This window comes from Oreochromis aureus, linkage group 10 (assembly GCF_013358895.1).
Source record: "Oreochromis aureus strain Israel breed Guangdong linkage group 10, ZZ_aureus, whole genome shotgun sequence".
Lineage (NCBI taxonomy): Eukaryota > Metazoa > Chordata > Actinopteri > Cichliformes > Cichlidae > Oreochromis > Oreochromis aureus.
The window spans coordinates 8629416-8651227 of record NC_052951.1 but is presented as its reverse complement, the minus strand read 5'-3'; the positions used below and the strand labels follow the sequence as shown (position 1 = coordinate 8651227).

General features: G+C 39.2%; 3 protein-coding genes across 5 annotated transcripts in view; 2 read left to right on the top strand and 1 right to left on the bottom strand.

Moving 5' to 3' along the window:
• The window catches only part of LOC116331905 (oligophrenin-1), a 29796-nt gene extending 21894 nt beyond the window's left edge, over positions 1–7902 (bottom strand). The window contains exons 1-10 of the mRNA XM_031754734.2: positions 7218–7902; positions 5922–6017; positions 5438–5499; positions 4700–4771; positions 2262–2363; positions 2042–2152; positions 1817–1921; positions 1600–1726; positions 1418–1518; positions 1216–1307 (exon numbers count right to left, since the gene is read on the bottom strand). Of these exons, the coding sequence (XP_031610594.1) occupies positions 1216–1307; positions 1418–1518; positions 1600–1726; positions 1817–1921; positions 2042–2152; positions 2262–2363; positions 4700–4771; positions 5438–5499; positions 5922–6017; positions 7218–7371 (1022 nt within the window). The 5' untranslated portion in view covers positions 7372–7902. The remainder of the gene's footprint in view (positions 1–1215; positions 1308–1417; positions 1519–1599; positions 1727–1816; positions 1922–2041; positions 2153–2261; positions 2364–4699; positions 4772–5437; positions 5500–5921; positions 6018–7217) is intronic.
• On the top strand, positions 6653–14746 carry gjb1a (gap junction protein beta 1a). 3 transcript variants are annotated; one of them, XM_039618292.1, is made up of 2 exons: positions 6653–6738; positions 13417–14746. In XM_039618292.1, the coding sequence occupies exon 2, from the start codon at positions 13431–13433 to the stop codon at positions 14151–14153; it is 723 nt and encodes a 240-aa protein (XP_039474226.1). In that variant the 5' UTR covers positions 6653–6738; positions 13417–13430; the 3' UTR covers positions 14154–14746. The 3 variants fall into 3 exon arrangements, with proteins under 3 accessions (XP_039474226.1, XP_039474227.1, XP_031610610.1); XM_039618293.1 differs by lacking the exon at positions 6653–6738 and adding an exon at positions 11281–11373; XM_031754750.2 differs by lacking the exon at positions 6653–6738 and adding an exon at positions 11978–12016.
• A 785-nt stretch (positions 14747–15531) lies between these two features.
• gja2 (gap junction protein, alpha 2) lies at positions 15532–20175 on the top strand. The gene is made up of 2 exons (XM_031754749.2): positions 15532–15826; positions 18240–20175. The coding sequence occupies exon 2, from the start codon at positions 18291–18293 to the stop codon at positions 19347–19349; it is 1059 nt and encodes a 352-aa protein (XP_031610609.1). The 5' UTR covers positions 15532–15826; positions 18240–18290; the 3' UTR covers positions 19350–20175.
• Positions 20176–21812: the final 1637 nt, after the last annotated feature.

Genomic DNA, 21812 nt, shown 5'->3' with positions numbered 1-21812 from the left:
CTGGACTTTTGAATGAAGGCGGGGGGCTCTGGCGGCTCCTCTGACAGGAACCGAGTGAGCCAAAGATGAGGCGTTAGATGAGGCTTGCAGGTGTTTTCCTGATGACAGAATAATTTGTGCTAGAAAGTTTGGGAGAATACATCTAAATTGAGATCAAAGCTCTGCTCTTCCGTAGAAACATCAACACGAGTGAGCCAAATGCTGACTTTTCTAAAAAAAACAGATGTAACAGAAATCAGAAGTGCATGAAACCAAAAGCGTAACAGGGACACGGTTGTGCCAAATATTTGATTTTTTTCTCACCAGTGCCTAAGGGGAGATGATTTATTGCCTTGGTATTGTGGTTTTACTTTACTATGAATCCAGAATGTTAACAAAATGCCATGATTTAAATAAGGCTGCAGAGAACTAGTTTAGTCTACACATAAAATTTTAACTCTCTCACACAAACACACACAGTTTGGATGCATCAGGGCCTATTTCGGATTCAGCATCTTGCCCACGTATACTTTGTAATGCACTTCATAGGACCGGGATCAAACCAGGAACCTCTAATATCTGAAACAGAGCCATCCCTAAATCTAAAGCAGCCAATCAAGCAGCAATCTGTAATTTTAACAAACAAACAAGCAGGTGCAAAACTGTCAGAGGATATGAGAGACCTGTAACAGTCTTCACTTTTAATTCACTTCCTCTAAGGTCAAAGGTTAGAGCCGGCTGCCTTTCAGGCACATTTGTGCAGGCTTTTCTTTGCCTGAACTCACAGCATTAGCTCTTACATTAGACAGCACTGCCACCTTGAGTTGCTCAAACAGCCGACTCCTGGTTATATTCAGTTAACAAATTGGTTTAACATTCAGAGCGATGTATTATTCAAGCTGCTTCTAAACCTTTTTTAAAAAAGAAAACCAAAATATTTTTACAGATTTCACGACACAAACCTGTTGTGTGACAGAGATCCCTGTGGCTTACAAGGCTATTAAAATGCATGTTGTCCTGACTGGCCTGCTTATATAAATATGAGCCTGCTGTGTTCCATCCTCGGAAAGTTTGCCATCTGTTTCCAGCGCCAGCCCTTTGCTTAGGGATTGTTTGGGCTACACTCCATTAAGCCTTCACACCATGTCCTTGTAAACCACCTGTTCACCTCGCTGCCTGAATCTGTTTATCCCATAAGGCTTTTGTCTCACAGTTTCTCAGCTTGTTTGCACTAACCTCTCGATAGTTTCCACGTCAAAGCAAAAGCGCTTATCTATGGATTCTGTCTTCCGGCGGATGCAGGATTTCAGTGTGAGCTGTGTAGGGCCCTTCAGGTGAGGACAGAGAGTTGGAAAGTAATCAGTAAACATGATGGAGACAATGACATAAGAGAAAGTCTTCTGAGGAAATTTGGTGTTTGCTGAAGGTGGGTCAGCACCTGTTTAGTCGTAGTCTTCTGTTCACAAGGTACCATGACTAGCACTCTCCCCTCTTTCTGATACTTACAATAATATTTGACCCATGTCATACCCAGAGCCCCTGGAGGAATAGAAAGCAGTTTTTTAAAAAGAGCCTTCAGAAGCAACTAGGTTCCACATAAACATATAGCAACCCACTTACGCTTCTCCTGACAGTACAAATAACCCTCCATTGGAAAATTGTGCATTTTATAGATCTGGGAAGGCCGTTTCATCCTTTTCATTAGCTCCTCCAACTCCTCACAAGTGCTTTCATAGTGGTTTCTTGTCTGCAGGCAAAACCGGAAAGTACTTAAAACAATGTATGTGATTTAAGGAAAGTGAATTTTGCTAATGGCATTGTCGGTAACAGTGCTTACGTTCTGCAAGCTTAGCTGCAGTTCTTGCTTGTAAGGCATGAAGTCCTGAGTCATCTCCACTGTCAGGTTGTTAAGTGTTAATATGCTGTGAAGAAATGCCAGCACCTGTCCAACCAGTGCGTGCATGACATACAACAAGAGTCAAAGCAAACAATTCATGAATGACACCAGGAATATTTCCTCAATGTTTTGTCATGTGCGTGGAAGCACAAAAACAGCACTCACCGGCTCCACCACGTCAAACTTCTTCCTGTCCTGAACCTGGTGTATCTGGTATACGTACTCAACTGAAGATTCATAGAAGTTTGCGCGCTCTTTTTCTAGGAGTTCATCAGCCTATTGGAAATTCAACAAAAACATATATTTTTTTTTTTTTTTTAAATGTTTCTCACCTCTATATTTCACTACCCAACTGATGCAAAGTATTTGTTGTACTTCAACTGACCTCTTGAAGCTGAGTTTCTCTCTTCTTGGCAGAGAGATTCAAGTGTTTGTCTAATTGGGAGTAATATTTTTCACTCTCTTTATCAAACTTCTTTTTCTTTTCCTGCAAAACAGATTGTAGGAAAATATTATTTATTATTAGAGACCACCAAACGCTCCACTGTGCAGGTCAGTACTGCCTTTTGCATTGCATTCACAGTTCCAAAGTCACCTCTACAAGTCACATTGTGTAACAGAGAACTTTTCCAAATCACCTGTTTGCATGTTTCTTTCTTTTTGTTGTAGAATTGTGGCTTATAAATTTGAAAATGCATATAGCTGATAACACACTATCTTGAATCTGCTGCTACTAGCTATCTGCTATCAGTCAGGCTCAGCCTAATGCTAAAACCTGTAGATTATATCTCAATATTAAAATGCCAATACTTGTCAACTGTCAGCTGTAACATCTAAAAATAAATGTGTTTTGACTGTATTTACATGAAAAGTTAGCAAGTGAGCTGAAAATATTAAAAAGTTAGCTAAAATTAGCAAAATACAAAACACACTAGCTAAACTGATAATATACAAATAATAAAATAAACATTATGCAACAGTTTAGGTACAGTAGTAGGAATAAATCCTTAAAAGTTCAAAATCACGAAGCTCAAACAATATAACTTAACCAACATTTGCTAAGTTAGCGAACTAAAAGTAATCAAAAATGGTAAAGGTTTTCTTGTAAGTGCTCACTAAATGACAAATGACCAGACAATAAAAAAGTACAATAAGTAAAAATACAGACAGAACCGTGAAAACATCAAAATGTAAACACTGAAACAGATCAAAGACCAGATTCAATAGCTAAATTGTAACGTTAGTGGATGCAAATTTGATTTGACATACCCTGTGATAAAGTCGCTACAACTAATTGTTCACTGTATTACTTTATCAGTCTCTCATGTCATAGTGGAGGAATTTTGTCCCACCCTTTTTTACAACATTGCTTCGGTTCACTGAGGCGTTTAGGCATTTATTTACGTACAGCTCTCAGCCGCTGCTACACCTCGATTCTTTTCTTTGTGGATTTGCTGCTGTGCTCTAAACCTTTGTCTTGTTGTATGTTGTTACAATTTGGCCCAAGATTTAGCTGCTGGATTGACAGCTGACCATTTGACTCTAGAATACTTGGATATATAGAGAAGTTCATAGTGGAGTCAATAAGTGAAAGTGCCCAGGTCCACAAAGTGAAGATACATCCCTTTGGTCTTGTCTGTCCAAAGGACATTGTTATGGAAGTCTTTTGGTTTCTCCAGATGCAACTTAGCAAACCTATGCTGTGCTACCATGTTCTTTTTAGAAAGAAGAGACTTTCTCCTGAAAAGTCTTTTAAATAAGAAATACTTATTCAGAATTTTTGTAATTGTGCTGCCAAGAACTTTAACATGCTAACTGAGACATGTAGAGACTAACATGTAGTTCCTATTCTTGCTTTTTTTTTTTGAGTTTTTCAAGTTTTCTCTAGAGCAGCAAAGTGCCAAAGTGATGCTCAGTTTGATTAGCAGCACCTGGATTTTACTCATTCATAATTCTTACGGAAACAGTAAAGGTGGGCTTAGTTTTTCTCAGTACTGACTGTAGATAAATGAATATAATTTTTGACCATTTTTTCTGTTTGTATACCTTAAGAATATGTACCCTGATTTTATTAAGCAGTACATCAATTAGGGTGGGGCTTTGCTACATTTAATAATTGGAATCATTAAAGAACTGTAAACAAGAGTTCTGCAATACAACAACTCTGAATGTGTTTTTATTAAAAAAACATATTTTCAGAGTTATCTCAGAAATACATATTTAACTAAATCTAAATACATAAGCAAGATTTACATGAAACAGATGCTTAATGAGAATATTTTAAATATGAGACTCCCAAACATCATTTAGAATAATCACAGTATAAAATCCTAACTTTAATGATATCACCTTAGAATGAAATTAAAAAATTTGTTGACCTGCTCTCAACTACTGAGAGTACGCACTTAAAACATCTGCAATATCCTGTCTTTAAGACAGAAGAGAGCTTATTGTGCTTCAAAAATAGTTCATACACAAATACGGGGAAGTACCTTATAACATCCTGTTTGGTCTTTGTAGGAAGGAGAGGGAGGTTATATATACTTTAATGTCAGTCTGCCCCAGGGCAGCTGTGGCTACAACAGTAGCTTGCCTCCACCAGTGTGTGAATGTGAGAGTGAATGAATAGTGGCATTGTAAAGCGCTTTGGGTGCCTTGAAAAGCGCTATATGAAATCCAATCCATTAATTAATTAATTAATGACCTGATTGTCCATGCAGAGAAGCACATTTTGAAGTACTGAAGTTGATCGAGTGCTTCCAGTGCCATTTACAGGAATGAGCCATGATGTCACTTACAGGACAGGGTAAACAAACAACTTACTTTTGTTACTCCTATTTGCTCCTTTCTGAACTTCTCCAAGGGCTTGATGAGTAGATCTGATGCATTCTGAACCTGGACAGGAAAAAACAAACCATTACTGGACACTCCTAAACATACTGTGTTTGTAGATTCACTTTCTAACATAATGTAAAGAGTTTTGAAAATCAATAAAAATCTATGCACTTTTCAACAAAAAAAAAAAAAAAAAAAAAAAAAAAAAAAAAAAAATCACAGTTCTGAGCACCTGCTTCAAGTTCAATTAGCAAGATGACCTCCGGTTTTACAATTACATCTCTATCTGGAGAATCCAGTTGAACAGGAACTGCTTCTCCCATTGTAATAAGCTGCCTTGTATGATTACTTGGAGAATAATAAAGTGTGTGAATCAGCAAAAACTGAAGTGACAAAACTTGCATCAAAATTTCTACAAACAGCAGGCCAATATGGAACCATTAACCAAAACGAGAAGAAGAAACCCAAGAGGGGAACTGATACCAAAATGATTACCAGCATTACACTTCACAGTGCTTGCATACAGCCACACCTTTACACAACTGACACGTCTTGTGTGACAAAATGAACACATTAAAGATGGCATCACAGCAAAAAAGAGAAACAGAATGCATTATTGGTTTCCTTCAAAGCAGTATCATTTTTAGCACAGGATAAATTATTGCGGTGTCCGATATCCAGTTCAAGCAGCATGCAGAGTCAGCATGGAGGAAGTTGATAACCCACCAGCATCATCCTGTCGTGCTCCACTTCCTGCAGAAGTCCGGCAAACTCCTGGAATGACTGTGCTGGGGAGGAAAGCACCAAAAGAGGATAACTTTGCATGGTGTTATCGAAACTGGCTGAGTCAGAGGACACATTAGGAGCAGCAGCAAGTGTCATCTGCAGCAGCAGATGACACTTGCTCAGAACTTTACAGAACTCATTTTATGATTTATGCTCATAGAATTTCCAGTTATTTTTATGCACTTTTTCCATCAAGCTCCAAGGCAGGATATAGTGGCGCACACAAAGCCTTATGTTTCCTCATATCCAAATTCTGAGGCATTACCAGCCGACAGCCAAAAGTGCTGTGCTTTCCACCGAGTTCAAGCAGGGAAACTCAAACGTAAAAATCTACAATAAATTGGAATATTTCTGGCCACGTATTTACTCTGACTGCTTAAGACCTCGAGCACAATCCAAGGCAGTGCGCCTTTATTACTCTTACCAATGTTAATCTCATCATCGGTCAGTGAGTCGCCGATGAAGTCGAACTGGAACACACTGAGAGTCTGGGAAAACTTCTGTACTGCCAAAGAGTATCCTGAAAAAGAGAGAAAAGAAAAACACGAAGCATAATGTGTAATTAATGACAAGTTACATTTTCACTGCTTTTAAATTCAGTCCAGTTCTCATGAATCTAAGCACAGACCGAGATTATTAGAAGTCGGCGTTTCATTTTTCCCCTGGTAGGAAACCGTAAAGTATGAAAGACATCCTTGGCAGGATTCGGCAGCAGCGTAGCAGCCAGTATGTGGTTGATAATGCAATACATTATCCCTGTCATGCCTGGCTTTTATTATCAAAACAAAACAGAGCCCTTCACATCACTGCTGTAGAGTATTTAGTCCAGGGAACTTGGCTAGCTGTATCTAGCCTCATACTCTAAATCCTTCTTTTTTGCTGTGGAACAATTGTTTAATGTTCTTTCCATTAGCCAATTGTGCTTTCCCTCCCTTTCTTCTTGTGCTTTAGCTCTAAAGAAATCATATTTGATGACAATCAGTGCTGAGGCTGAAAAAGCATTAAAGGACATGAGCATTCTGATGAGCAGGATGACATGAACACTGAAAAATGTTTGGGGGGGTTGTTGGGTTGTGTTGCTTTCCATGGACTTTGTCCCAGCAACTCGTGACCTCTGACTATTATCTGGATTTACTATAGGACCCTCACCGCTCTCCAGCACCACTACAGTACCTACAATGAGGGTTTCTGTTTTCGAGGTGAACAGCTTTGCCATTCAGGATTTCCACAGCAGTATCTTGGTGAGTCAAACAAAACAAATAGTGTCCCCCCCAGTGGGTGCCACGCTGACCCAAATATACACATGTACAGTTCTGCGTCTGCGTGGCGTCCCTGGCTCTGACCCATACGATCAGTGGGATTGGTCCCACCTACAAATGAGCGCACGGAGAAGTGGAGAGGCGACGCACGGACTGATGCAAGCCCTCCAAAAAGGAGACAGCTGTTCGGGAACAATAGTGCTGGTCATCCTGCACATCTGCAGCTCTGTGGCCTCTCAGTTAAAAGCTTGCTTTTTTCCTTCTCCTTTTTTTGTGGCTTTTCCCTGGAGAGCAATAACAACTCCCTGAATGCTCCTCTCCCACATAAATATACACGTTATCCTCCAGGCCTTCGTAAAATAACGGAGGGGCGGGGGGGGACTGATGCTGATCCTTTGGCATCAGAGCCCTAAATCTACATACAAAGCGCAAGAAAGAGCAATCTAACTAAGCATGCTCACCCTTGATTGCAGTGATCACACTATTCCCGTCTTTGATCACTTCTTTGAGGAATTTGTTTGTCCTCTCCAGCTCCAGCTCGTAGCACTTGAGAGTCTCTCTGAAATCCGGACTGTCCAGATAGCAGTCGCTGAACTCCAGCGGAGGATGAACCATCTTGTGCACCGCTCGACTTTATAACACAATAGAAACACTGAGTTCGCTTTCCACAGAGGCGCTGCTTACGCTCGTCCGTGGCACACACCGCTCATTTCTGCTCACTTGAGGCTACTCCATGCATTCCGCTCCGAGGATCGAAAACCATCGTGTCCGTGGGAGCCTCCGGCAACGGATGGTTACAAATAAAGTGATCAAAACAGTGAATGCCCGCAACCTAGGCTCACTTCCCTCTTTTACTCGTCCGCGCTGCTAATGCTTCGGTTTAATTGTATCCTGGTGCCCCGACCACTTTTTTGCTCCTTACCGTGCGATCCCTCTGACCGCGTCCCATTCCAAAATTCCCACTTAAATGACACCTCACTGTTCTTTCTTAAATAAGCTTTCCATCGCTAAAGTTAAAAACCCGCTCTTACTAACCCCTTAATGTGACTTAGTGAGTATATGTTCTTTTTCAAGCGATATTATAAACATATCTGAGTCCCATATCCTGACTAAAAGTCAATGACAAAGCGCAATGGATCGTACCCAGCTGGCAACAGAAACACAAAAAAACTCCCCTTTTCCACACCCAGGAGGTTCTTAAAGGGCTCGCTGCACACTTGGAGTAATTTGTTTGCTATGGATGCTGCGTTTAAGTGCAGTTGGAAAACACATTCACACTTCCAGACAGACGGATTGCTCCTGCATTCAGGTTTAAGTACAGGAATATTGCTTGTACAAGCAGATTCACGGCACTTAGCTTATACTTAGGTGTTTCCTTTACAGCAGTCAGAGAACTTATTTAAATCCCACACTGGGATAAAAAGGACATACTGCCCATTCTGTTTATGGCATACAGAGAGCAACGTGAACCAGAGTCAAATTCCTTGTTTGTGTGCACAAACTTGGCTAAATAAAGACGATTCTGATTCTATAGTAAACACAGTGGAGCGAGTAGATGATATGCCTAAATATGCCCGTCTCAGCATTTCCTTGGTTACTTGTTACTGCAACTGCTCTGAATCACTATAATCACTTTTGTTATATGTGCAGACATGTTTCTGTCAGAGGAGGCCTGAGCTGAGGAGTTAGAGGCTAGAGCGAAATTGCCGCACAAATTTCTTCAAGGGCTCTCTCGCAATCTAGAATGTAACAGTACTGAGCTTATGTACAAATCTTGGGAACTTCTACTTTATTTTTCTCCTGCAGCTTTATTCTTTTACTCCAGCACACGTCAGAGGAAAACACTGAACATTTCATCTCCCTGCTTTAACCTAACAGCCTTAGTTTTGGAACAAATCCATTATTTATTTATTTATTTATTCATTTATTGTAGAGTAAAAATCGGTGAATATTTTAAAATTGATTGGACTTTGATTTTATCTTTGACTGCCTGAGGATAAGAAGAAAAAAAATCAGATGATGATTCTGATGATGATGATTCATAAAAATAAAGAAATCATCCGCAGCTGTCAATGGCAAAGATTTCATACAAAATTGTCTTGTTCCCATTATTCAAACATTCTTTGTAATAATTTTGAAACAAAAAACACTCTGTGAGGCTGTCACGTTACACATAGTATATTGTTTATTTCTCCAGATCAAACGAATTGTCCTGGTGGTTAATCGAACAAATACTCAGCAGATGAATGAGCCTTATACAGTACAGCACACAGTACAATGCTCTGCTTTTTACATTTACTTAAGTAAATGATCCTGCGTCATTGCTTACGTGTTAATTATTAATCCTGTGTATCTCCACATGTGGCCTTTGGCTTTACTGGAATGTTGCACTAACTCTTAAAGACCTGTAGATGTCAGCCTCCAAATTCAACTGAAGTAAGCTTGCTAATGCACACATGCACAAATTCAGTGCTTTGTTTCATTAAACCCACCAGTTGCATTACAAGTACACAGAATTTAGTGTCTGCATCTTTGGGGCTTGATCAGTTTTGCTTGATGTGCAGTTCAGCAGAGTCACAGCCTGTGTTTCTAATGTCAACACCGCGAGTCTTTGTAGAGGTTACAAGACAGTAGAGATCCCCCTGCAGCTGCGTGGAAATGAAAAACCACTTAAATCAACAGTACAGCAGAACAGAGTTATTTATAATAGGTGCAAAGGATCCGTTCATGCTGACTGTCTCCTGCTTTGTGACAGAGCATGTAACATCTGGTTGGAATCAAGGTCCAGGAAATTAATAGTAAGCGTATTGACCCTTTGAGTGTGTGTGTGGTCCGAGCACCAGATTTAGATAACTAAAATGAAAATAAGAACTAGACTTTTGAAGGAAATTTGAAGGATATTTCTAAAACCATTTTGCGAATATATATATATGGTGTCTGCAAAACAGCGAGACAGCTGCTTTCAAAAAGTTGTGTTTTTTAATGTAATACCTCTGCTGATTTTCCTAATTTTGCCTCTGACACATGTCTGTCATACAATAATAATTAAAAAGAACAAAAAAACTAAACTGAAACATGAAAACCCCACCCTGGAAATGAACTGAAACTGAAGTGACTTAAAAACAAAAAGTCAAAAGGAGGTATATATTTCAAGTTTTGCAAGTTTTATGAGTCACAGTACTTTCAACAGTATATTGTAAAAGGAAAAAACTATTACTTATGGGATATATTAATATGCCTAAAAAAACATGTGTCAGAAATTGCACCTTTATAGATTTCCTGACACTAAAAAAGGTCAAATGAAAATTCAGAGTAAAGGTTAGAAGGTAAAGGAGATTTAATGTGATAAAGAAAACATGTTAAATTTGATACAGTTTTAACTGGATGCATGGCACAGGTGGCCATTGGAAAATTGGAAACTACAACCATTCGGGTGACTTTTACTAGAATTCAAGGGTTAAAGTGTATTTTCGTCAGTTTAAGCATCATTTCAACATTTCCAGAGTCCTTTCTCTTATGCCAAGGTTTTTAAAGATGTCACTCACCCACAGTTCGTCTCATACTATGACACAGCAATGCAGATACATGACAATACATTCTTCTTTGTTAGTTTTAGTCATCATAGCCAACTAAACGGCCCTAACACTGACAAATTATGACAACTGATGTCATGAAATATAACAGCTGTCTTAAATTCTCTAAATATTTCATACTTTTTTTCTCTTTTTTTCTCTTTATCATTATTATTACTGCTATTTTCTGTTATTTTCTTCTTAATTGCACACTTCCATATGCTCATGTAAAGCTGAGGAGCACGAGCCAAAGAATTTCATTATGGGTAATTGTGGCTACACTGTTTATCTGTACATGACAATATAAAACTTGAAACTTGATACTAATTATTAGAAAACAACTATAAACTAGTAAAAATGTCTGAATATACTAATGAATAGTTTGTCATATTCAAATCAGCTCTTTTGGATTTTAACTGAGACGAGAAGTGAGCTCAAAAGTTACTCAGTTCGAAAAGTTGCCAGTTTTTTCCCCATCTGTGAAAATGCCTCAAACTGGATTCAGCTTCCACTGAGTACACAGTAAACACAGTCATTGACTGGTTCAATCAGTGGTTTAGCATTAGGATGTAAAGGTCGAGAAGAAACACTAGATGAGAGTCTGATTCTTAGGATAACAAACCCTTGTCCTGTTATCTTTAGATTTTGAGGCTCATTCTTTGTTGAAGACCTTTATGTTACGCTCCATATTACGTCAAAACTGTCCCCCACTTCCTCTGCTCAGCAGCACACTGAGGACAACATGACAGACCACAGTCCCCACACAGATTCTTCAGCTGGGCAGAAATTAAAACGTTTGATCTGAATTCTGAAGCTGTTTGTTTGCGCTGCCTAAATGGGGCTATTGTATGCAAATTCTTTGCACAGAGGCATATGACCTCCCCAGTGCAGGGCAGTGGCTAGTGTGAGGGAAATCATTAGCAATGCAAAGTCATGGTGCTCTGATACTCTTGTTCACAGTCAAAGACTGGAAAAAAAAAACATCTGATCTGGTGATGCCAACTTAAATGTTTCTGGATGCACTTTATTTAAAAGCAGAGCTAAGGTAAGTCCATTTTATTGATGACTTTGTTACTACATCATGTGGCTGCGCAGATGGACAGTTTGAATAGTTTCTTTTCAGCGTATTCATTTATTCTGTGCTCATGGGCAAATCCTGCTTAGCTGTTAATGTCACTTCACACTATATTCACAAGATATGATTAGGATAAAAAAGAAAACGAGACTTTTTTCCAAACATGTTCTTTTTGAGAGTTTGTACAAGAAGTGATAATCAGACAACATTATTTATTTGCAGTCCTTGTTAGTTGTTTCTATCTGCACTTTGCCTGATCAGGGAATTGTGTGAATACCTTCTAAGCTAAGAAGTAGACGAGTCCTTCTCTGTAACTTATCAACATCTTTTAGGAGCACAAATGATTTTCCTGCCCGTGAGTGGTGACTATCACAGAGTCTGTTAATCCAGCTACAGTTGCTCATTTTGCATGCAACACCATAGCTACTGGTGAAAGCATGTCACATGACACATGGTGCCAGACCTCAGTATTGCACTCTTAAGTGGGCTGCCAGCTGCAGAGGGGGGCAGAGAGGCTTTTTTCCTTCTCTGGACTCACATCCATGCCAAACCAGCGGGTCAACATTGTCCTTCACGCTGCCTCCTATGCCTCTTACACCTCCAGCTGAGCCCGGTAACAACTCTGACATTTACTCTAGACTCAGACATTACAGAGCTATCAGTAATGATCAACACCAAGGGGATCAAACACGCTACAAATTAAGCCTAAGAAGAATCATAGGCATAAAAAAAAAGCATTACTATTAAATTTACCAAATCCAACCAAAGTGTGGCTGCACCATGTGCTCTGATTTCAGTCAAGTGTGCAGGTTGCTATTATTTACAGTGAATAAGTAAGACAGTACTGTGTTTGTTAAGTTTTAAGTTTGCTGTTGAAAACTGGAACTGAAGATGTCCTTTGTGTCTGACTTTGACATTCAGGAGAACTTTTAGAGAATTTTTAGAGAGTTATATTTTTTCTTCTTCTGAGTTTGATGCATAGATCATTTTCAAGTGCATAATCTTTTCCATAATATTTCCTGATCATTTTCAAGCAATAGTCTTAACTATTAAGTGTCACTCTAACACCTTCAGGAAGAGCTGATGCAAAATAATTTCTCATAATCCAAATATATTCAGTTTTATGTCACAGAAGGCAATAAGTACAAAAAATCCTCACAGCACAAACTGGGGTGGGGGATTTTCTGCTTTAAAAAAAAGCCTAAACAGCTTTTCCATTCAGAAAATTAACCAAATGATGGATCAACGAATCTTTTAGTCCGTAAAGCTGCTGTTGTGAAGTTTACTTGTACTGAAGGGCCAGTAATTTTGTGCCTGTTATGTCACAAGATGAGATTTGTTAGTGATTTTCTATAAAGCAAATTTTAAGTCTTTTTAGAAACTTCAAAGGGATTTTGGTTCAACATGCAAGAGTCAAGAGTCCTGCAAGTCCTGAGGAGTTAATGTGATGAAGTAATTTATACATCAGGGCGAAAGGAGGATATACCGAACAGAAACACAGGGGGACTGATCCCGGGTAAATTTGCATTGGTCAACTCTCAGACTACAGCATTACACAAGGGATTTACTGTACATCATTTGCATTGCTTCACTTGCTGATTTTTGGTTCTGCTTTTTTGGAAACAAATTGTCTAAGTGAGAGCATGGCAGGCCTTTTTTTTTAGGAAAGATTTAGGAAGCCTTCGTTTTGCCGAATGGGTACATGTGAAGAAGACAGTCTTATTTGAATGTCTAATCTCAAACAGTAAGAATTATCATAAGATCAGATCAGAGAAACTCTTGTCATAGCAGCATACATACAACAGACAACAAAGCAATCATATGAAAAAGCAGAGAAACATAAAAATGAATATAAAAGGGAGATGATTTTTAATCATTTTTGATTAAAAATAATTTTGATTAGGATTTGTGTTACATTATTGTGTTGATTTACAGTAAAATTGTTTTATATTAAAAAAAATGTTTAATTACAAAAAAATGATATCATATGATTTTTGTGTTTGTTTGTTTCAGACCCGGAACCAAAGATGAACTGGGCATCATTTTATGCTGTCATTAGCGGTGTGAACCGCCACTCCACCGGCATCGGTCGCATCTGGCTCTCCGTGCTCTTCATTTTCCGCATCCTGGTCCTCGTGGTTGCAGCCGAGAGCGTGTGGGGCGACGAGAAGTCTGGCTTCACCTGCAACACGCAGCAGCCGGGTTGCAACAGCGTCTGCTACGACCACTTCTTCCCCATCTCCCACATTCGACTCTGGGCACTCCAGCTCATCCTGGTCTCCACTCCTGCCCTGCTGGTAGCCATGCACGTTGCCCATCGGCGTCATGTCGACAAGAGGCTCTACAAACTGTCGGGCCGGTCCAACCCCAAAGACCTGGAGCAGATAAAAACCCAGAAGATGAAAATCACGGGGGCCCTGTGGTGGACATACGTCATCAGCCTTTTATTCCGTATCATCTTTGAGGTCACTTTTATGTATGTGTTTTATATGATCTACCCTGGTTACAAGATGATCCGGCTGGTGAAGTGCGACTCGTACCCTTGTCCCAACACGGTGGACTGCTTTGTGTCGAGACCCACAGAGAAGACTGTCTTCACCGTGTTCATGTTGGCTGTGTCAGGTGTTTGTATTCTACTCAACATTGCCGAGGTGGTCTTCTTGTTGGGGAAGGCTTGCAGCAAGCATTTGCACAATGCTGGAGACTCGACTATGGGGGCTTGGATTCAACAAAAGCTTTCCTCATTCTAACAAAATGCACAGCAGCACAAATGGGACGTATAAGAGACCGTTCAGGTAACAACTACTGATTTAACTTGTGAGGTTTATATCACGACGATGATTCACCGATTCAAATGCAGAAAGCTTGCAGTTCATGTTTCGGCAAACATTTCTAGTTATAATGGACAGCTTGGTGTTTGTCTGACTGCAAATCAGTTAAACAACACTTAATAAACCAATATTCCAACTGACCACATTACAGCCTCCAGCTATCATGGATTTGTTTTAATCTTTCATCTTGAAATGAAACTATAAAAGCTGCCCAAAGCCATAGCAAAACTTCCAGTTGGTTGAGAAAAGTATATTGTGGGCATGGTCATTAATAATATTTTGTTATTTATGTGACACATAATCAAAAACATTGATATGAGTGAAGTTATACTAATACATGCATGTAGTAAACATGTTACACTTCATATGTATTGAATGGGGCAGTCAGATTATTTAATTTGGTGGTTCAATACTTTCACATGGAAAGACAGTAATAGAAAAAAACTTGAATTGCATTTTTTTGTGAAGCTTTTTTAACATGGTGATATTTCTATTTAAATGTATCATTGAGAAAGTGGATGTTTCTATATTGTCCATAAACAACAGAATAAAATCAACCAGACTTTAAACTAACTGTGCCGTTTTTACCTACTCGGTTAAAGGGGATTTGTTCCGACACATAACAGATTGAAGCTATTTAAGCGTACTCTGACAGGACTTCCCGGCTCTGCGGAAATGTGATAGAATAAACGACCAGCGGGCAGCGGTTAACGATGGGTACATATAAAGCTGAGGCCACAGAGGTGCCAGTGTCAGAAGTGTGACTGAGGGAAATAAAACATATGAACAAAACATCCTCAGACATTTAACCCGATCAACCCCACTGTATGTGATATCTTCAAAGCCACCTGCGAAGAACCGTCTCAGGTGAGTGTTATTGGTCTTGGTGTTATCAGTGGACCCACCATGTAGGAGTTTCAGTGAGGAATGAGGGTGGTTCTCTTTTTATGGAAGCCATCACCACACGTCATCTGTACAGATTTGTATTGTACAATTGTACTTGTGTACAGGTGAATAGTTGATGCTGATGCTTTAATAGAGAGAATTAAGTCTAAATAGCATAATTAGGTTATTACACCATCCTCCGTATGCATGCATCATTTTTTTCAGGTATTCCTCCATGCAGTCTTCCTCCATGTAGCACTGAGGGATGGCTCTGCGCCATCTAAAGCTCGTCCACGCAGTCATGGGTCAGATCACCATAAAAGTGGCAACAAAACCACTCCCTTCACCATGAATTATATTTAGAGCACATTGGTATGTAGGCTTAACCTGCTTTCTCACTGGACTCCTCAGCTGCCACTCAGTTCAACAGAAACACCTCTTGACAGAGAGGATTTTAGACTTTTCTTCTCACAGGAATGTTTTCATCTGTGCTGAGACAAGACAAGGGGTTTAGCTGTGGTGGCTTGTTGAGCACTGGGCATTGATAAGGTCAGAGTAGGAGGGAGGGCACTGGGCAGAATCCCAGTGAAAACTGCCTGAGAGAAGTTTATCTTTGGTGCTGCAGTTTCCTCAGTGGCTCAGGAGAACATGGCCTCGCTGTGAAGTGAAGAGGTCACCAAGTGACTGAAAGAAATGAACTTTATCAGGTAGGTCTTTCTTAATCTTTCTGGGATGTTACTATTGCTTCGCTAGCAGAATTGTTAGGAAGAAAAAATATGAAAAGAATTTTGAACAGAGTGAAAGAACTCCACATTCAGCTGTGGAAAAAGAAGTTGATCCATGTGACCATGTCATATGGATTTAAATTTTGTGATTTGTTTTTTGATTTTTTAAATAATCACTCAGGACATTTTTAAGTATTTTTTTCAAGTTTATTTCTTTTCTAAACCGTAACAAATATGCCATGAGATCTAAACTAGACACCTAATTCTGGAGTCGGAGTACTGTGTCACAAGATCTGTGTCGATCCTGAGAGTCTCACCCAGGCCGCTCCGGGGCTTTCTCTCAAACACAGTCATCTGTGTCCCTGCACTTTTTATCAGATCGTTCTGACAAACATTTATGAGTACAAACGGGTGAATTCATGATAAGCATTCTCTGGGAAAGTCGAAAGTGGGATTTCTCAAGTACAATACTAAACGGATTCATCATACTATATAAATTAACTACATATCTAAACAGTCAAGCAATCAAACAGTTTACAATGAATATGTGTTTTGTTTTGTTTTTAAATTAAATGTGTTTAAAATGTAAAAACCTTGAGATTAATCAGTTTTGTTAAAACTGCACTTGACTGATTTTATGTCATGTTCTCACATTTAAATGTGTGGCACACTCCTCGTCATAATTGTAAGAAGGTTCATTAAAAAAGTCTGAACAACACTAATGGCAATGTTATCAGTTAGTTATCCAATATGGTATTGTATACTGAAAAAGTACAAGTATGACAACATAGGGGAATTTTAGATTTACATACAAATTAGACTCATGTACCCATGACCCTGTGCTATGGTGAATTATTGTGCTATATATACAATAACATGAAAAGGAAAGTTCTTATAGGACCCTATGTAGTCCTGCAAAAAAATTAAATGCACCTTCACTATTTCCACAGGAGCTGAGAAGGTAAATACCAGCTAGATACTACTAATAATACGTCTTTAAATTAATAACTAATCAAATAATCATCAGCAAGTGAGACCACCTCTATAAAAGTAGAGGTTTTGGCAGTTTTAACACAGTGCCACAACTTCCCTGGATGCCCCGGTGTCAAATGTGAAATTTTATGATATTTCATTTAGAAAAGGTCCAAACAAGTATGACTTGCTTGGAAGGGTTTCCAGGAAAAAGCCTCTTCTTTCTGCAAAGAACCTGGCAGCATGCCTTAGGTTTGCAAAGTTGCATCTTTGCAAACCTAAGCAAAAACCCCTTATACCAGTTGTCAAGCACAGTGGTGGAGGGGTGATGATTTGTGCTTGTTTTGCAGCCACAGCATCTGAGATCCTTGTAGGCACTGAGATGACCATGAACTTCTCTGTATAGCAAAATATTCTAGTGTCAAATATTCTAGGTCATCTGCCTGACAGCTAAAGCTTAGCTGAAATTGGCTCATGTAACAGGACAATGGCAGTAATTCACTAATGTGCATGGAAACATTCTCACCCTGAGCAAAAAACAAGTGTGCACTCAAAATCTCTATCAGAGTTATGAAAAGTTGGCAATGGAGTATTTTGTTCTTACCCCCATGGATATGTTCTGAACCAAGAGGGGCTGTGCAATGTCCATATTATCTGCGTACTGCCATGCTCCCATTTCTCTATACAGGGAAATATGTTTACCTGAAGGTAAATTAAAGAAAGTGGAGACAATATTGTAAGATAGAAGCCTGAAGCTCTAAGGAAAGAAAGCAGGACAAAGTCTACTGAAGAAACTGAAACAACTGTGAACAGAGAGGAAGCCAGAAAAAGCACAGCTCTGAATAAAGAAAAATGCCAGGCACCGGTTGAGATATGAGAAGTTCTGAAAATCGTTCCCCATCCAGTACTGATGGGATCACTAACTCACTTGGAAACTCTTTGGAAAACTGACTGGCTTCTTCTTTGTACACACTTGTTTCAGTTTCGTCAGTTGACTATCTCCTGCTTCTTTGCTTTCTCTCCTGCAATATCATTGCAATTTTCTCTGCTTCACCTGGAAATACACATATTTCCTCATATAGAGATTTAGAATTCTGATTAACATATAAACTATTGTATGAACAAAACAAGCTGGTGGGAACGTTTCCTAAGCCTGATTCTAATTTTGCATGCACAAATATGAGAGCTAACAAAATCACTTATCACCTTATAAAAGTCCAGTCAGTCAATCAACTAATTAGTAAATATCATCATTTCATTTACTAAAGCTTGTCACGTTACCATATCTAATCAGTGGTTATTAGTAAAGATACCAACTGTTTTTATGGTAATAAGTGGTGTATTATCTTATTTTCACTGAGTTACATGACAGGTGTAGTCTGCCATATTACTTCAAATAAAACATTTCCCCCTCTCCTTACAGGCCTTTCTCCTGGTTTTGCCAATAAAGCTGAGGGGACAGTTGTAAGACGGTATGGCAGACTGGAACTTGTTAGGGAAGCTGCTTGAAAGTGCTCAAGAGCACTCCACTGTAGTGGGCAAAGTCTGGTTGACGGTGCTGTTCATCTTCCGCATCCTGGTGCTGGGGGCTGCTGCTGAGAAGGTGTGGGGCGACGAGCAGTCCAGCTTCACGTGTGACACCAAGCAGCCTGGTTGTCAGAACGTCTGCTATGACACAACCTTCCCCATTTCTCACATCCGCTTCTGGGTGATGCAGATCATCTTTGTCTCCACGCCCACTCTCATTTATCTTGGTCATATCCTTCATTTGGTCCGTATGGAGGAGAAGGAGAAGCAGAAACAAAAGGAGCTTGAAGACCAGCAGCAGGTACTCTGCCATAAGGACAAAAAGCCCTCAGTTAAAGACAAACAGGGCCATGCACGTTTACAAGGTGCGCTGCTGCGGACCTATGTCTTCAACATTATTTTTAAGACCCTGTTTGAGGTAGCGTTTATTGTAGCTCAGTATTTTCTATATGGCTTTGAGCTCAAGGCCATGTACACCTGCGACCGCTGGCCTTGCCCAAACATGGTGAACTGCTACATCTCCCGCCCCACTGAGAAGACAGTCTTCATCCTTTTCATGCTGGCTGTGGCCTGCGTCTCACTGCTGCTCAACCTGGTGGAAATGTACCATCTAGGTTTTACAAAGTGCCACCAGGGTCTTCGTTACAGGAGTTCAAAAGCCGCACGTGAAGGTTCCAAAGCCCTAAGTGAGCCGGCCATGCCCTTTGTCCCAAACTATAACTATTTTGGAGGTCATTCTGCTGTGCCTGAACCTTTCCCTACAGACTCAAAGTACGGCATGCCAGAACCAAACTCTGCTTACAGCCCCTACAACAGCAAGGTGGCCTACAAGCAGAACAGAGATAATATGGCTGTGGAGAGGAAAGGCAAAGCGGAAGAAAATGATACGAAGGGGAGGAAAATCTCCAGTCCTGTCCTTGAGATGTCCATCGAAAATCAGCGCAGAAACAGCCAGTCAAGCAAGCACAGCAACTTTAAGAACAGGATGGATGACCTGAAGATCTAAGAATCTACTGAATATTAATGCAAGAAGACTCAGGAAAAACTGGAGACACCAACATGTAATAATATATAAAATATGAGTGTGAAAGATGTTAGGGGAAAAATTAGGTAAACACAAAGCAGATAAAAGACTGGAAGCCAAGATTTAAGAGTACTCAGGGAGACACGCTGGAGGCAGAGCATGTGTTAAGTAAAGTGTTGTGATTATAATGTGAAAAATAATAACAGCAGGCTTTAGTGAAAACATCTTACAACTTCAACTGGAGCCACTTCTTAGATCAGATAATCTCCTTATGTTAATAGCAAGGAAGCTCATAAGAAAAGAGCAAGTGTTTAGAATGCTGGTTTAACCTCATGACACTATTTTACTTTGTTTCCACTCTGAGTCTGACAGATACATGTGAAAAGAAGGCTTTACTTAAACTACAAATTATATTTTTGTCATTGATGATCTTTCATATTTGTGTGCATATTTTTATGCAGACCAGGTAACTCAAAACATTTTTGTTTACAGCTGTATTACTTAAATGAGTACTGTGAGATGAGAATAGAAGATAAAATAAGCAATACTGGACTAATAAGAATGTTTTACTGAAACAAACTCTGTGTTTTTTTTTTCCATGTTATTGATTGTTGCTGTTATTGCTTAAATTACTGCAAAAATATTTACTTATTGATGAAGATTTAATACAGAAAGTACTTATGCTGGGATACAGGCATCCTTGTAATATATTTGTGATGTACTTTGATTAAAATCCCCAAAACAAACAAGTGTTTTTTCAAAATCCCTGTTTCAGAATATCAGATGTACTCAAGGATCAAAGTGGGATTTCTATGTTTCTTTTAACATAGTGCTTCCGGGTTAATTAGTGCTCTCTATTTCATATTTTAGTATTGAGAAGCACTTTGGTGTACCTCTGGTCTTTAAATGTGGTATATAAATAAAGTATTGATTGATTGATTAACTGATTTGGCAGGTTGCAGAATTTTAAGACTGAATTAAATTTTTCTTTCTTCTTTGTACAGTTTGTGATCAGGTGATACTATACTCATTTCTCTTTGTGAATTTTCACAAGATAGTGGGAAAAATGTTTCATCACTCATTCAACTGACTTCTTCATTCTCAGAAATGAAGTGTCAAATATTTCTCCCATTGAAAACATTACGTCCAGATGAACAGAATCAACCTTTTGGGATTTACTTACCTGGATGATTGAGCATAAATCAAAATATATTTCAATTTGTTTAGCAAGACAGCAAGACATTTCGTAATTTGAAAAAAAAAACAACAACCCAAAAACCTATATAGATGTCACATACACACTTTTGCAGCTTTTTAAGGATGCAGTCAATGATTGTGTGATGCAAATTAAAGTTTTAGCCATACAAAATGTATTATTCATCTCACAGCACAGCAAATGTCACAGTTCCCGAGCCAAACAACAGCAACTTGACATTCATGCAGGCCTCATATGAGATGAGTAATACTACAGGGATTATGAGACCGTTCATTCACTTAATTTGTAATTAATATGTGTAATATGTTTAGATTTCAAGTATCTGGAAAGTGTGATTGGCAAAGTTTGGTTTGGATAGTCATGGCATTGTGAAGGTTTTAGTCTTTCAGTGGATGAAGCCTGAGAAATGGTTTACATACATCCAAGGCAAATCCTTTCAGGATATGGTCAGTGGGGCAGTTTGCTGGTGTACTTAAAGTCTTATTTAGTTTAATCGCTGAATACTATGCTGCTCTGAGTGTTCGAAGTTAGCCTATGATGCAACATTTCAACATTCGAATCCTGATGGGAGCTGGGGTTTTTCTGTCCAAGAGCTGTGTTGCAATGTTAACTCAATCTGCAGTATATCAGTGCAGCCCTGCTATATTTTTTTTTTACAAGAGGCTGTCACATTAGCTGCTCAGTTTTGACCAGCTGCACCAAGACACATACAGATTGAGGACAGTGTGGATGGACCCATTTCCAAAACACATGCCATCATACTGGTGAGAGCTATGCTTCAAAGGCTTCCTGTCTCCGAGCCCAAAATAACTCACAAGCACACTTGGGGGAGGATTGTGGGTGAAACTGTGGGTAGGGAACCAAAATAGCAGTCTGTTGCAAACTAAAATAAATACAGAATAGACAGTTCATCAAATTATGAAGCTGCACATATGCTTGGTAAATCATGATTCATTTAGCCAAACACTGATTGGACTTCAAGGGCAGTCTGTTTATTCATTCATTCATTCATTCATTCATTCATTCATGTATTTGTTCAGGACTGTAAATGAAAAAGTTTTGTAGTTTATTTGATTTTAACTTTTTATCATATGTATTTTATGGTCACAAGTCATACTGAGAGAGATCGCGTTTTAAACACCAGCAGCATCACGCTGGTTTAGCTAAAATGAGGGCATGATCTCTGCTAATGCAAATGTTATAAACCAAAATAAAATATCTCAGATTTC